Raw genomic sequence first — 15,301 nt, forward strand, 5'->3', positions numbered from 1 at the left:
GTAGGGGGAGCTTGGATTGCCTGGTCCACCTGGAGTTGATGGAGAAAAGGTACCAGATGTATGGTTTTATAAAATTATAACTGTTCTGGTATGGCAGTTAGCAGCTGAGTTAAAAGAATTCCTTACGTGGCCATGCTAAGTGCAGTTTGCAAAACTAAATCTGACCATGCAAAGACAGCAATCTTCATCTGCCCTTCTTTGACCTCACTGCCTTTTGCTAATGGCCCCTTCGGTCAGTTATCAGTCTCCAGTATACTGTTCAGATCCCACACAAGTTGAATTAGTTTTGTGTAGCTCATGAAACAGTCTCTCAAATTCTTTAGTAAATCTTAAATTTCTGCATTCTCTTTGGCCACTAAATTAAATTCTACTGCACTGCAAAATCAGTATTTACAATGTTTAATATTAAGGGGTGTTTTGATGTGTACTGAAGAAGTAGTAATATGGAGAAGAGGGAGCGAAAGGGGGAGGTATATTTAGATAGAGCTGTACTTAATAGATCTACCTTTCTCCTAATAAAGCTCTGTTCTGTGACCTGCAGGGATCTAAAGGAGACCCAGGAAATCCTGGGATAATGGGACAAAAAGGAGAGATTGGAGAAATGGGCTTGTCTGGCCTACCGGTATGTCTGTCTGTCAATATATACATGGGGCTTATTGCCTCCAGCATATTGGTTCCATAGATGTGTGTTATATATCTAGATGCTTTGTTAGTTTAAATTATATCCCTATCAAACCAATATTACTGTTAACTCATAAGCTTAGTTCTCTGTGTTAACAGTAAGATTAATGCTATGATATGTCAGAACTCTCAAGGAGCTGAAGAAATATTTGCAAATGGCATTGCTTAGCTAAAGTCAGTTTTAGAATACATGAAATGATTCACTGATGGAAAACAAAGGTGATTAACTGAATAAGAAGAGGTACATTTTTAGCAAAGGACATGAGGAGTGAGCTGCATGTTCACCACCAGTGTTGTTTCTTCAGCAGTAATACCACAATCAGTACAGTACAATAAGATATATGATTATTATTGTACAAACTTATGCTAGGCTTTCTCCCCATGTTCTTCTTTCTCCATCTGTGTGTTTTGTATCTTGTGTAGTGCTGTCACGAAAGGTACCTTGTTCTTCAACCTGTTTTCCATCAATACTGTAATGTAAAAGTTGAAAAATGCACTAGCTCTTGGAAAATGTGAAGCAAACTCACTTGAGGGGACAGAACTGTGTTGATTTATTAAGGAGCTATGTGTGATGTCTAGAGAGGTTTTAGGTGGAAGTCGCAGAAACACATTCTCAGGTCCCCAAACAACATAGTTCTCATAGACCCGTGCAAAGCACTTAAAATTATGTGCTTAAATGCCATTTGAAGTCAATGGGACTTCGGAACGTGTCAAGTTCTGGGTGCCACACTTTGAGGAAAAAGAAAGTCCAGAAGAGAGCAACAAAAATGGTAAAAGGTTTAAAAAACCTGGCCTGTGAGAAAAGGTTTAAAAAACTGGGCTTGTTTAGTCTTGAGAAGAGAAGTCTGAGGGGAGACATGATAGTCTTCAAATATTTTGAGGGCTGTTATAAAGAAGATGGGGATCAATTGTTCTCTGTGTCCACTGAAGGTAGGACAAGAAGTGATGGACTTGATCTGCAGCAAGGGAGATTTTAGTTAGCTATTAGGACAAACTTTTTAGCTATAAAGGTAGTTAAGCTCTGCAAGCTTCCAAGGGAATTTCTGAAATCTCCATCATTGGGAGGATTTTAAGAAGAGTTTAGACCAACACCTGTCAGGGATAGTCTTAAGTTTATTCAGTCCTGCCTCAGCCCAGAGACCTGGATTCAGTGACTTCTTGAAGTCCCTTCCAGCCCTTTTTGGGGCTTAGAGTTAAGCATGTGCTTAACTACTTTGCTGAATCAGAGCCATAAATACACCGCTACGCCGATATAACGCAACCCACTATAACATGAATTTGGACATAATGCGGTAAAGCAGGGCTCTGGAGGGGCGGGGCTGCGCGCTCCGGTGGATCAAAGCAAGTTCAATATAACACAGTTTCACCTATAACACGGTAAGATTTTTTGGCTCCCGAGGACAGCGTTATATCGGGGTAGAGGTTTATTAAGGAGCCAATGGTGCAAGCTGCTCCATGTGGATGAAAAACAATGCAGCTCAATGGTGACAGGGAGGGTCTGCTCAGGCAGAACACAACATGCAGGATCAGAGCCTGACAAGTCTGTGGCATCCCTGAGCTGCAGTAAGACAGTGGAAACAGTAGCTTTCCTAGTAGGGAGCCCACGTTAAAAACCTTATTTCGGTAAAACCCCCTTCACTCATGTAACAGCTCCACTGAAGCAAATGAGAATTTTGCTTGAGTAAAGACTTCAGAATAAGATTAGGAAAATATATTTTTCTCTCTTCTTACAGCCTTTTTGGAAGCCTTGGATGTGTAAATTCAGCATTGTTTTTACCATTTAGGGAATCGATGGGCCAAAAGGAGAGAGAGGAGAAACCGGATCCCCATGTTTGCAGAACAATCATGTAAGACAGCACAGTGTTGCTGATACTATCAATATTAAAAGAAGTCGGTATGTGCATAGGCTGCAGTTATATTTTTAGTCCTTTAGGTACATGCGGCAGTAATGGTGATGAGCAAAACACTGCATTTTCAATTATAACTGATGCACAATTCTTCCTCACAGAGTGTAGCGTTACGATGCATCTGTTGATAACTCTGCAAAGTTAATGTTCTTTTTAGCCTTAGATCAGGGGTAGGCAACCTGTGGCACGTGTGCCAAAGGCGGCACGTGAGCTGATTTTCAGTGGCACTCAGACTGTCCAGGTCCTGGCCACCGCCCTGAGGGGCTCTGCATTTTAATTTAATTTTAAATGAAGCTTCTTAAACATTTTAAAAACCTTGTTTACTTTACATACAACAATAGTTTAGTTATATATTATAGACTTATAGAAAGAGACCTTCTAAAAACGTTAAAATGTATGACTGGCGTGCAAAACCTTAAATTAGAGTGAATAAACAAAGACTCAGCACACCACTTCTGACAGGTTGCCAGCTCCTGCCTTAGATTGTACATTGATCATGGAAGTGTTGAGCAGCAATGTGGTAATTGTGTCCTATTCTGAGAAGCATCCTTGTGACTTTATTCTGGTTTTACAGTATTTACATATATATTTCATTTGCTCATTTTAAATTATTTTTTAAAGTTGGTTTCAATGAAAGCTTTTTTATTAATGACACCAGAACTGAGATTATTTGTTTTAATCAAATAGGAAGCCATTCTTCTCAGGTCTGCATGAAAGGGGATAGATTCCTAACAAAATTAGAGAAATCACATTTCAGGCACTTGTATTTTGTGATCCAGCTTGGCTGCTGCCTCACCTTATAGGCACCTAAACTCACTCAGCAACTAAACTTTTACAGTAAAAGTTCCCTTGGTGCCTTCCTCTGGGCATGTGCACTACTGCCTCCCTCTAGGCACCAGCGTGATCCCTGAACAGGGGGATGCTAGGCACTTTACACCTAATTTGCCTGCAGGGCCCCATCAGGTAGGCGTGCTCAGAGGCCACCTAGCTCTACACAAAATGAGAGCGGGAGGGAGGACATCCCTTATCTCCTTTAGCCCAGTGGATAGGGTAGACCACCAGTTCAAGTTTCCCACCCCTGCCTGATGAGGAGAAGAGGTTAGAGTAGGGAAATGCCACCTCACAAGTGAGTGCCCTATCACTAGGCTGTAGAGTCATTCTCACTTTCTCTGACCCAATCAATATTTACAATATTTAATTAAAGTGGAACAACTTCAATAGGAGAGCTTGAGGGGCACTCATCTCAGAATATCCCATAATTCAGCTGTCATATTGATCCAGCAGGTGTCATTCTTCTCCTCGACAAGCCCCTTTGTGAATCCAGGTGGTGTTAACTAAAACCAGTTAAACAATAAACAATGACCACACTATTCATGTGTTAATATGGCACAACCCAGTACGTGCTACCAACCCATTTTAATACATAATGGAATTCCTATTTTCAGATAATACCAGAACCAGGACCCCCTGGATTGCCAGGCCCTATGGTAAGTTACGAAAAACAGCACTTACATTAGAGAATGTCTGAAAATTCATTAGCACATTAAATTTATTAAAGAAGGAGGCACTTTATTGTCTGCTATCCTGCGCACCTTAGACTTCATTGAGCAACCTGAAGAATTAGGGACTAATAGGCTATAATGTGGTTTCCAAACTAGCTTAAGCACCATTTCTTGTGTTCTGTAACGTTTTCTCTAGAAAGGTCTGAATGCTGTTTCAGGCCCTGAATCAGGAATGTACTTGAGCACGTGTGTAACTGTATTTGCAGTTGATAACAGTGCAGGCCCAGGCATTTTAGGAATAGAAATGGCAAGAACTGCCATCAGCATAGACACTTGTACAAATTAGGCTGGATTCTAGTCCTACTGAAGTCAATGGAATTTTGCCATTGCAGGATTGACACCCCCTGAGCTTATTCAACAGAGACCTCTAAGATGTCTGGGAAGTGTCAAACGTAGGACAAAACGGAGCCTTGAGATGTGCCAGAAGATTAGACTAGTCACTGTTCTGAGCACATTTGTAGGTGGGAGGAAGAGGCAGCATGTCTTGGGAACTATTCTGAGGTACTGAATAAGGGAACACTTCTGATAGACTGTTTACTTAAGATAGCACCTACAGTTTCAGGAGAAGGGATCCCGAAGGTCTTTTCCAATTCACTTGGATTCAAAAGGATATTAATGTTGGGGTGCACGTTAAGCAGCAGAATGCTTTATAATTTTCCCTCTTCAGAAAGCATTCTGTAGCCTTCTTTATCCAAGGTTAATTTCAAAGGATTTCGTACATTATGCAAGAAATGACTTTTCATTCCTATTGAGTTGGTCTAGGAGAGACAAAAAACTACCATCCACCTTGAGAAGAAATGTTTGAGATTAAATAATTATAATACATCACTGCCAAAGCCAGATCTATGCGTCTAACACAAAAAAATGATTGGGGAATTGTATTTGATTATATTTAATTGACTTAAAAATCCGTTGTTGTTGTTTTTTTTCAAATTCACCATTGTCTTCCCTGCAGGGTCCTCAAGGAATCCCAGGTCCTAAGGTGAGTCAATACATTAGGTGTTTGTCACACAGTACTTCCAGGCTGCTGGTGCATGACTGAGAGAGAACACAAAGGGCTATGATCAACCATAGGGACTGGGTTTTAGAATTGTGGAGCACCAAAAGCATTCATTGCAGTTGTGGGTACTTGACGTTTTTGAAAATTAGGCCCATACTGTATCAGCAATATTTCCTCCAAATAGACTTATAAACTTGAATCCTCTTTGTTGTTGTGTTTGCACAGAACGTGTGATGTTAACTGTTTCCTAACCTATATGTTTAAACTTTTAGTTCCAAACATTTCTCATGTGATGTATTCAAGAAAACTTACTGTTCAACTGTATATATACATGCAAAGTATTATATGTTTACAGGGAGGCAGGGAGATAAACTTCAGATAGGTCAGAGGTATTAACTGTTCTGCTTCTGCATGAAATGGAGTTGATGTACTAACTGGCCTTTTCCTTGTCCAAGTACTGTAATTCTGATCCTAGATAATACAGTTAACTTTTACATTGGTCCTGATCTGTCCTCAGTCACACTGGCACAATTCCTCTAGCCTTCAATGGCAGTTTCGCCAGAGTATATGAGAGAAGAATTTGAGCCCAGGGTATTTATAACCTACCCAGTCCAATCCTCTTATGTACACTGTCTCCCCTTGGTAATTGTCACTGTCTTTTCATGCAGGGCTTGGATGGTGTAAAGGGAGAAAAAGGTGACCATGGTGAGAAAGGGGCAGCTGGTGACACTGGGCCACCTGTGAGTAGCTTGGTTTGTATGTTGGAAATCTGCTGGCTTGCATTTTTTTCTACAAAAATACTTTTAGTAGCAGTTTTCCAAATCCTTCTGATAGATCGCTTTTCTTTTTAGGGTCCTGCTGGTCCCCCGGGACTTATTGGCTTACCAGGCACCAAAGGGGAGAAGGTAATAATTCAATAGGGAAAGAGAAGATAAAAATATATTGTAATTATAATGAACTGGCTAGAGCGTATATGCAAACCTTCCCTTTACTGGATATAATCAGAATTGCAAAACTGTGGGTCAAAGGCACTATACTGTTAGTCGCTAACAGGTGCTCCTTTAGCTCAAGTAGCACAGGCCTGTGTATTGGGAGCAGCAGGATCCGAGTTCTATTCCTGCTATTTCTTTGATGTTCAGAGTGGCCACAGCATACAGCATGGTGATACAAAGGAAGTCCTAGGTACCCATGGAATTGTTGGATTATGAGTACTTCATAATCAGATGAATTCAGTCCTTAATGGGCGTACACCTGCTTTGAGACATTTTTACTTTGAGGCAAAAATATAAAATTAATTTGAAATCCACTCTGCAGTCTGCTTTGGCATCCATCTCCTAAGCCAGTTAGCTAATGGAGTGAAGAAAATTCCTAAAGATCTAACTCTCAAGTTGAACCAAATATAACCTAATTATAGGCTATATTGTCATTTTAATTATAAAAAAAAATCCATTTTTGCTGACAAGTAGACTGTCAGCCAAAGAGTCCTCAGCAATCACTGGGTTCCTGTTAGCCCTGTTAAATAAATGTCATAGTACATGTATTTAGAGAGGACTTCAATCACTAGTGAATAGGTATCTGATGAGAGAGCTTTATAGGCTGAGCAGGGCTGCATCTACGGAAAGGAATGCCAAATGTATTTTTGAGCAGCAGAATGCAGCATAAGGCTCTTTACCTCCCTCCAGTTTTTCTTTTGCACACACATTTTTTATTCTCCTTGTAGATGTGTATGATACAAATGATAGCATCTGAGTCTTCTGAGATTGCCATGTTCTCCAGGGCATTAATATATTTAAAAAGATAAAGACAATCATAGACTTACTGAACCAAATTCATCCCTGGTATAAATCCAAAGAGGTTAGTTTACTGGATTTCTTCTTTTTCAAAGTAGTCTGTAGTCAGCTGTGCTTTAATTACAGTGTCTTTAAGATTATCCAGTCACCTTCCATGTGAATAGATATTAATGCTTTCTACCATTACACCTTTCTCGCTAGATGTCTTTAATTCCCCCAGATTTGCTTTCCAGAAATCTGCTATGCATGTACCACTGCATTCTGTGATCTTATCCCTTATTATCTGGATCTAGCTAGCTAGCTTCAGGTCATGGTTCCAAGCCACCCTATTGTTCTCTCTCTATATATCACTTCCTATCAACTGGAAGTCAATAGAGTTACACCAGGGACAATTCTGACCTACTTTTGTCAAACACAGAAGATTCTAAATGATACAGTTTAGTTTGTCCACATTCCCCATGTTCCCAGGTAACATGCACCTGCCTTAAGAGAATTATTGTCAACAACAATACCAAATCATTTGCATATGAGAACTGCAAAAAATACTTTCCCTTTAACTCTCCAGGCGTTGTTTGCTTAAACATTAGTTATGTACATTTATATTGAGTCCCAACAAAACTACAAGACACAGAGTTTACTTAGTTATTTTGCCAAATAGTTCTAAGTTTACATATAACATAACAAACACTTAACATGGCATCTTTTCTTCTTTTTTTTAATATAACCCCAGGGCAAGCCAGGGGAACCAGGATTAGATGTAAGTATTTGATGCATTATTTTAATTGTGGCATCTGCGAACATTAACATTAAAATCGGTGGCGTTTTAATTTTACAAATACTTATTTTCCATATAGGAAAAATAGCAAACACTTTATCTTTCATTTTCAGTTAAGTCTGCTGTGCCCAGAGGAGTGATCTGGTGGATGAGAAGTGGACTTGCTGTTGCACACTTATTGCAGTACAGCCACTCCACTTCATGCCCCACAGATGTAACTGTGCCACAGCTTGATTGAATGCTACCTAGTGGCTGGATGAGGCATTTTGACTTCACTGAAAATGTATCAGACTAACAAAATCAAAATCCTTGTCCAGGGAATATGATACCATGAAAGTATATTAAACCATTAGCTTTCCCCCAAAGAACTCAGCCACTGATGTGTGCAAAATATGTGGTTTCTTTCTAATTGACCTTGTGAGCTAGCATGCATTTTATGGAGTTGTTTGGAACTAAACTTACAAATACCTTTCTCATATTTAAAATTCTCTTGATAGGGTTTCCCAGGTCTACGAGGTGAGAAAGGAGATAAAAGTGAAAGGGGAGAGAAGGTCAGTATATTTTAAATCTTTCCTGGTCACAAAGGGCCAGATTCTGTTCACACAGTCATGGCAACCCTTTTAAGCCAACAAGGCTGAAACAATGTAAATAGGAGAAGTAGTTTGCCCAAAGTTTATCCATGAAATTACATTTTTTGTGTGTATCTATATGTACATACACAAAAAAACCCCTTTACATTATATGTAAAATATTTAATAGAAATGTTTTCACATCAATAATAATTTCTCCTGCAGTCGCTGCGACACAAACATTGCAGCCCTGTGCCCTAGAGCATGAGAACCAAAGAATGAAGAGGACGTAGTCTAACCAATTTTTATTTTAGTGACCAAACTGCCAGAAGGGGTTTGTTTGTTTGTTTTTTAAAAACGAAAGAAAAAGAAAACTCATCAGTGGTGAAAAACGTCAATTAGGGATCAGATCCTAAAGTTCTGACTTCAGGGGTATCTTGCACAAGCAAAGACCCAGTGAAAACTGAGTCAGTGTCTCAGGTTCTGTCCATAGATGCTTTAAAACTCTTTTTAATATAGAGATCCAAGGTACTTGTAACCCAGGTAAAGACAGTTGTTAAAAGTATAGATATTATCTTGCTGGTTTCACTAAGGTGAATGGGAACAGACTAAACATTTCTAACCTGTTAGTACTACAGGGCCTGTGTCCACAATAGAGAAATTTGCACTGCATCAGTGTTAAGCAAGGCCTACACTGGTGTGGTTTACTCCAGCATCTCACTGGTGTGAGTCCCTCTTTATGTCAAAGCAGTGTACCTACATTGAAGTAGAGCTGGGTGAAGAATGGTAATTCCATTTCATGGAGGATTTCAAGTTTTTAAAATTGTGGTTTTGGCGCAAAACCCCCAAATTTTGAATTTTCCATGACACAGAAATCCAGGCGGAAAGAATTGTTTTGAAAAATCAAAATGATTTGTTTCAATAATTTAAAAACTAAATTCCGTCTGGTAGGGAGCTGGGAGCCCTAGTTGAGCCAGGAGCTGGGAAGCTCTGGAGCCAGCGTAGGTGGGCTAATGGGGAGATAGGAGCATGGAAGCCCTGGGGAGCCCCAGCTGAACCAGGAGCCTTGGAACTTAGGAACCAGTGCTCCCAAGCCAGATGGCTCCCTGGGCTGCCTGGGACTTGGGCAGCCCAGGAAACTCAACTGGCATGGGAGCTGGGGAGCATGGAAGTTCTGGGAGCCCTGGCTCCATGACAATCTGCCGGGCAGGCTGCCGGGAAGACAGGTGAGCTGGCAGAAAACCAGAAATTTGCCTCATTTTCAATGGAAATTCATCAAAATCAACATTCCAGCATTTAGATTTTGATGAATCAGCACTTTCCAACAGAAACCCATCCCACTGGAAAATTTCCGACTGCTTCTAATTATGGGTTTGCATCATTGTAACTGCCTCAGTGTATCTACACCATTGTGAATCATTCCGTGAAAATGGGAACACTGGAAGTCTTGCTCACATTAAAATTGAACTGTCATCCTTCTCTGTCAAGCATGGTTTAATCTTTTTATGGCGTCAACAGGGAGAAAGAGGAATACCTGGCAGAAAAGGAGCCAAGGGGCAAAAGGGAGAACCAGGACCGCCTGGGTTGGATCAGCCTTGTCCAGTGGTATGTGATTATTTTGCACAAGGGGAAAGCTTTACCTTACATTCTATGGCACCAAGAGTACCCATGATACTCTTCTCTTGACTCTGCTGTCAGTTGGAGGGCTGTGTTTGACAGCTCAGTTATTTTGCACTAGATCAGAGCAGATTGCTATTGTTTTCTGACTTTTTTTTTCAGTGTTTCTTTTAATCTGCGCTGCTAAGGCATCAGTGCTCAAGACATATCGGCTCAATGTAATGATCCTTTATTTATGAGATAAGAACTGTCTGAAGTAATAAAGATAAGGACCTTCTCATTATATTTAAAAATCAAAGATAGATAGTTCACTTTTTTAAAAGAGTGGTGAGTGTTGCTAGCCCAGCACATTTCTGTTCAGACCTTGGGGATTTGGAGGACAATGTGGTACTATGAGAAGAAGATTCGATATTGAGTAAAATTTCATTCTCAAGTCACCAAACATTACTTAAGTGGGGTTGCACTGGGGCTGAATTTGGCCCCTTTTTTTTTTCAGAAGTTTATAGTTGATTGCAGTGCAAATGTCTCAATTTATAAATTAACTCAGGTTAAAATTAGACACCCTTTCCTGCGAAATAAGGAAAGCTCATGCATTAGTCCAAAGGCCATGTTTTAGCACTGATCTGGCAGTCTTGGCACATTGTGCTACCATGCACAAGGGGCACCTTTTTATTGTGAATTCCCCAAGCTGTCAGTGAGTCCAGAGGAGGAGGCATGCCATTGAGTGGTCCCTCTGACAGCTGCTCAGAATGAGACCAAAGGGCTGTCTCACTTCAGACAGCAATTGGGACTAGTTGAGAGTGAGAGGGAATCAGAGAATCTTCCATCCTCAGAATTGCTGGGTTTTAGACACCAGCATTAATCAAATTTACTGTGTGTGTTTCCAGAGTTTCACATTCATTTGATAGGCCCTAGATCAGTGGTGGGCAACCTGTGACCTGCGGGCCACACACGGCCCGTCAGGGTAATCCGTTGGCGGGCTGCGTGACAGTTAGTTTACATTGACTGTCCGCAGGCATGGCTGCCCGCAGCTCCCAGTGGCTGCCGTTTATCCTTCCTGGCCAATGGGAGCTGCAGGATGCAGTGCGGCCACTGGGAGCTGCGGGCGGACAGGCCTACGGACAGTCAAGGTAAACAAACTGTCTCATGGCCCGCCAGCAGGTTACCCTGACAGGCTGCAGGTTGCCCACCACTGGCCTAGATAGCACAATTAGATTCTGGTTTATGTCAAAGTAGACAGGTGAGTGAGTTAATAGCTTTTATTGGACCAACTTCTGTTGGTGAAAGAGACAAGCTCTCGGCTACACAAAGCTCTTCAGGTTAAGGTAGTCCTCCTTTTCTAAACTACTGTTTTCTTTATACCTGTAGAATGGGTGTATTGGTGCTTATCCATCTTGGTAAAATGCTTTGAGAATTATGGATGAGTTACTTTTTTTATTTATTAAAGTAACATTTTTTTTCAATCAGTGGTTAAAACTTATTCCAGCCATACTGATCTACTGTGAGGTACATGCTTTAAACAAGGAACGATTCTTTGTTAGGCCTGGTCTACACTTGAAACTTTTGCCAACATAGCTTGTCAGTCAGAGATGTGATTTTTTTTTTTCTTCCTTCTCCCTACCTCTGACCAACAGAGCTGTGCTGGCAAAAGCTCTGGTGTAGACGCAGATATACCAGCAAAGAAGTGCTTTGGTCGGCATACCTTACTTTGTTCAGGAAACTGGCATAAGCTATACCAGCATTTGTAACTCATTTTGGCTTCTATGGATTAGCTTTCTTTATGTGTCAAATTATTTTACTTCCATGGTTTTAAATTTGCTGTTACAAAGTTATAAGACGCTTGTCTGATGACAGAGTTGATGGTGTCTAGACGAATTTGCTATTCTTGTCATCAAAAATAGATTTACAGTAATTTGAACCCATTTTCTTTCTGTTGCTGATGAAATTATGGGTGTTTAAGTAACTTTTCTGTGTCTTTCATCAATCTCAACAAGCAGTTCATTTTTAAACAGGGAGATCGTAATATTAAAGGCGATAAAGGGGAGCCAGGCTTACCAAGCCTGCATGAGTTGAGCACACCCTGCTCTTTGGTATAGTATCTCTTATCTTTTCCTTTCTTGTATGGCTTGTGTGTCTAATGGTTTCTGCAGCTGCAAAGCCCTTTCATGAGGGATATATGAGTGCATTCCCGTAAAGAGAGAAGGAAACACACATTAGATTCAGAGCCAGTTTGTACTTCTGTGGAATGGTGGTCATAGGAGTACACTGACAGGCCATGCATTGAAAGAGCATTTGTTGTGTCAGAATCCAGTTGCCTGCACATACTAGCTGTCAAGTCAACAGGTTAAAGTGCAAAGATTATGTGAAAAGGTGTGTGCTTGGCTGTGCTGTGGAAAGTGACTCTGCATGGACAACTGAAGGCGCTTGCTGTGAGAAACATAGAAAAATATGCATGTTTAGCTGGTCTATATTCTTCTTCCAAGCAACCAAAGGGCAGTACACAGTCATTCTTCCACAAAGTTAAACAGGTTCCCACATGGATCAAAGAAACCAAATATATGCAGGAGACTCCACTGAACTCTTGACCTTTGCTGTTCAGAATAGTTTTATCTACCAAAGTATTTCCCATTCAAATTACAGCAGGGCTTTGGAGCTGTGCTCTGGCTCCGCTCCAGCTCCAGGCAAAAACCTGCAGCTCCACTGCTCCAGAGCTGCTCCATGCTCCAGCTCTGGGCTCTGCTCCAAAGCCCTGAATTACAGGGAATACTTCAGTACAGGTAAATACCAAGGTGTGGTAAATATCAAGATTTTAATGGCATTCACTGTAAATGGAATCTGGTTTCTTCTGTATGTAGACAGTATATACACTTGCTGATACAGTATTTTCATTTCCTAACTACTATGCATGTGGATTAACCTATACCTGACCCTTCGTTTGAGTAGTTCCTGACCTGCTGCATAGTGTTGCTGTGTGCTGTTTCAGTCTAGGAGTAGATAGCATGCTCCCTGTGTAGTGTTTGCAAATTAGTTTTTAAGTCTGTAAAGTGCTTTGGGATCCTCTAGGGGGAAAGGTGCTATATAAAGTCGGGTGATTATTATTATTGCCAAAATAAATATATGGGTTGTATATTTTTTATGAAAAGTTCTTGTCTGGGGCAAGATGCTGACTTTACTGTACTTAGCAAGAACCAAAGGAGGAGAACAGGTCATGCTTGAACCCTGAGTCATCTTGCCAGCAGAAAGTGCAGGACAAGACAGAGTAGGCTCAGGGTTGGCTTTGACTGATGGATGTCTGAATGTAAAAGCTGGATTCCTACTCCCATCCCACTGTACCCCCAGCAGAAGAGGGAAGGCATTTACCTCTAGCAAATAGTGTTCAAATGGTTTGGCAAAGTGCTCTCTTTCAAAGGTACTTCCTCAGAAATTCAAAGTTTTATGTGGACGCAGCACTAAGATCAAACATGTTGTTATAATCACTCTGTAATGATACAGTAAAAGATGTGTTACTATAGCATGAGCTGTGTATCATGACGTGAGTAATGTTGGGAGAGTGTCATTCCCCTGCCACATCTGTCACACTGGGCTTCATGTAGGTTAGGTTATCTTATTGAAGTTAATGCACAATATAAGTAAGAGGCTGTGAAATGATGGACAGTAGGGGCCTGGTTTTTAAAAGGAGCGGCCCAAGGTCCATGTGCATTTTTCACTTATGCTTACCCACAGTTACCATGACTGTGCACACAGACTTGGTGTTTTCACACACAATACTTAATTAGTTACCTTTTTACCGACTTATGTGTGAACACCCAATTTTCACAGGCACACACAGTAATTTACATGTGCAGAATGCACACAGATGGCCTCATGCTCTTTAAAAATCCAGCACCAAAAACTGAGTATATATAGGTGGCTTAATCTGCTATTTCTTCCAATGTGGCTTTGAGCTGGAGAGTTGGTTCATATTCACATCTAGCCCCTTTTCCTTCTAAGGATAGGTTAATTAATTTATGTGTCACATGCACATGGTTAATTTTTTCCCCCTCACTATAGCCAAACTTTACCATTTTCTGATCTTCACAGGACTCTGATACCTCTGTGTGTCTGTAACTAAGCATAAAAGGCTCAATCTTTACACCTGTGCTCCCACTGAGTAGTCTGTTACTCCATGAGTCATTATTATTTGTATTACTGTAATGCCTAGAAGCCCTGGTCATGGACCAGGACTCTATTGTGTTGGGTGGTGTACAAAAGCAGAACAAAAGGATGGGCTCATTTACAATCTAAATGAAATCTTATTGAAATCAGTGGAATGACTCTGGACTTCTCAAAGGATTAAGTGTTGCAGGATCAGACTAAAGAAACTGAGATGTCATTTAAAAAAAAAAAATTAAACAAGAAAACCACCAAAAGCTGTGTGTTCCTGCAGAATTCACTCCATACATGCTTCTGACAGCATAAACCCCACAGCCTTTTAAATCACATTGTGAAATGAATTCATTATGATTCCAAGTTTTGTTATTACTCCTGATACACTAATTATTTCTCTTGCATATGTATTTTTGTTTATATACAAACATACTTTTTTGCATGGTAATTAGAGTCAGTCTTTGTCAGCTGTTCTGCTGAATCTTACACCATCATGATGAATGGCCTGCATTTTTTTCAGCATGACACTTAGGTAACTTCCAACAGAAATGACACCTGTGAATTAATTTTTTTCAGGGACCAGATGGACTGCCAGTACCGGGATGTTGGCACAAGGTAGAGTGAAGCTCCTTGCTTTGGCAGTGGTTTGAATTTGGTTGCATTTTGAGCTTTTGTTTGTATTTCTGAGCTTCACTTAAACTGTGCAAAGGAGAACGTACCTTACATAGAAATGGCCGTACCAGATCAGAGCAGAACTTATGTATCCCTGTTTCTTACAATAGTAGAACCAGATGCTACAGAGGAAGTGCAAGAAACTCCATAGCTGACAATTGCTGAATACCTTACTCATAAACCTTGTCCATAAAGAGCCAGTTTTTTTCAGGCCTGGCTTTACCAAGGCTCCATTTTTGCACTTCCAGTTTAGGGACCCAGTCATGTGCATAGTTAGTCAGTTTTGTAACTTGATTAATATGGGTAGCTCACATTTAGGGAAATGGGATCGTTCATATAATGAAAGCTACTCAGTGTGCAAAAATTTGCAGGTTTGAGCCCTGGGTCACTTAGAGCTCTTTGTACCTGCTTTGTAAGCACACTTAGATGTTTATGCATCCAAGTGGCCTAAATTACACTGACAAATATTTGTACCTGCCAAACAGCTAATCTTGCCCAGAGAGTGTAGGGGTATGTGTATAGCATGTGTATATCTAGTCCATTTAGGAAATATAATAATATGAAAAAAAATTAGATGTCGAA

General features: G+C 40.5%; 1 protein-coding gene across 1 annotated transcript in view; it reads left to right on the plus strand.

The window, feature by feature from the left end:
• The window catches only part of COL23A1 (collagen type XXIII alpha 1 chain), a 324,183-nt gene that overhangs the window by 302,580 nt on the left and 6,302 nt on the right, over window positions 1–15,301 (plus strand). The window contains exons 20-31 of the mRNA XM_030572434.1: window positions 5–49; window positions 542–622; window positions 2,466–2,528; window positions 4,034–4,075; window positions 5,106–5,132; window positions 5,819–5,890; window positions 6,002–6,055; window positions 7,671–7,697; window positions 8,213–8,266; window positions 9,803–9,889; window positions 11,914–11,991; window positions 14,624–14,662. Coding sequence (XP_030428294.1) covers window positions 5–49; window positions 542–622; window positions 2,466–2,528; window positions 4,034–4,075; window positions 5,106–5,132; window positions 5,819–5,890; window positions 6,002–6,055; window positions 7,671–7,697; window positions 8,213–8,266; window positions 9,803–9,889; window positions 11,914–11,991; window positions 14,624–14,662 — 669 coding nt within the window. The remainder of the gene's footprint in view (window positions 1–4; window positions 50–541; window positions 623–2,465; window positions 2,529–4,033; window positions 4,076–5,105; window positions 5,133–5,818; window positions 5,891–6,001; window positions 6,056–7,670; window positions 7,698–8,212; window positions 8,267–9,802; window positions 9,890–11,913; window positions 11,992–14,623; window positions 14,663–15,301) is intronic.

This window comes from Gopherus evgoodei, chromosome 8 (assembly GCF_007399415.2).
Source record: "Gopherus evgoodei ecotype Sinaloan lineage chromosome 8, rGopEvg1_v1.p, whole genome shotgun sequence".
NCBI classification, from domain to species: domain Eukaryota; kingdom Metazoa; phylum Chordata; order Testudines; family Testudinidae; genus Gopherus; species Gopherus evgoodei.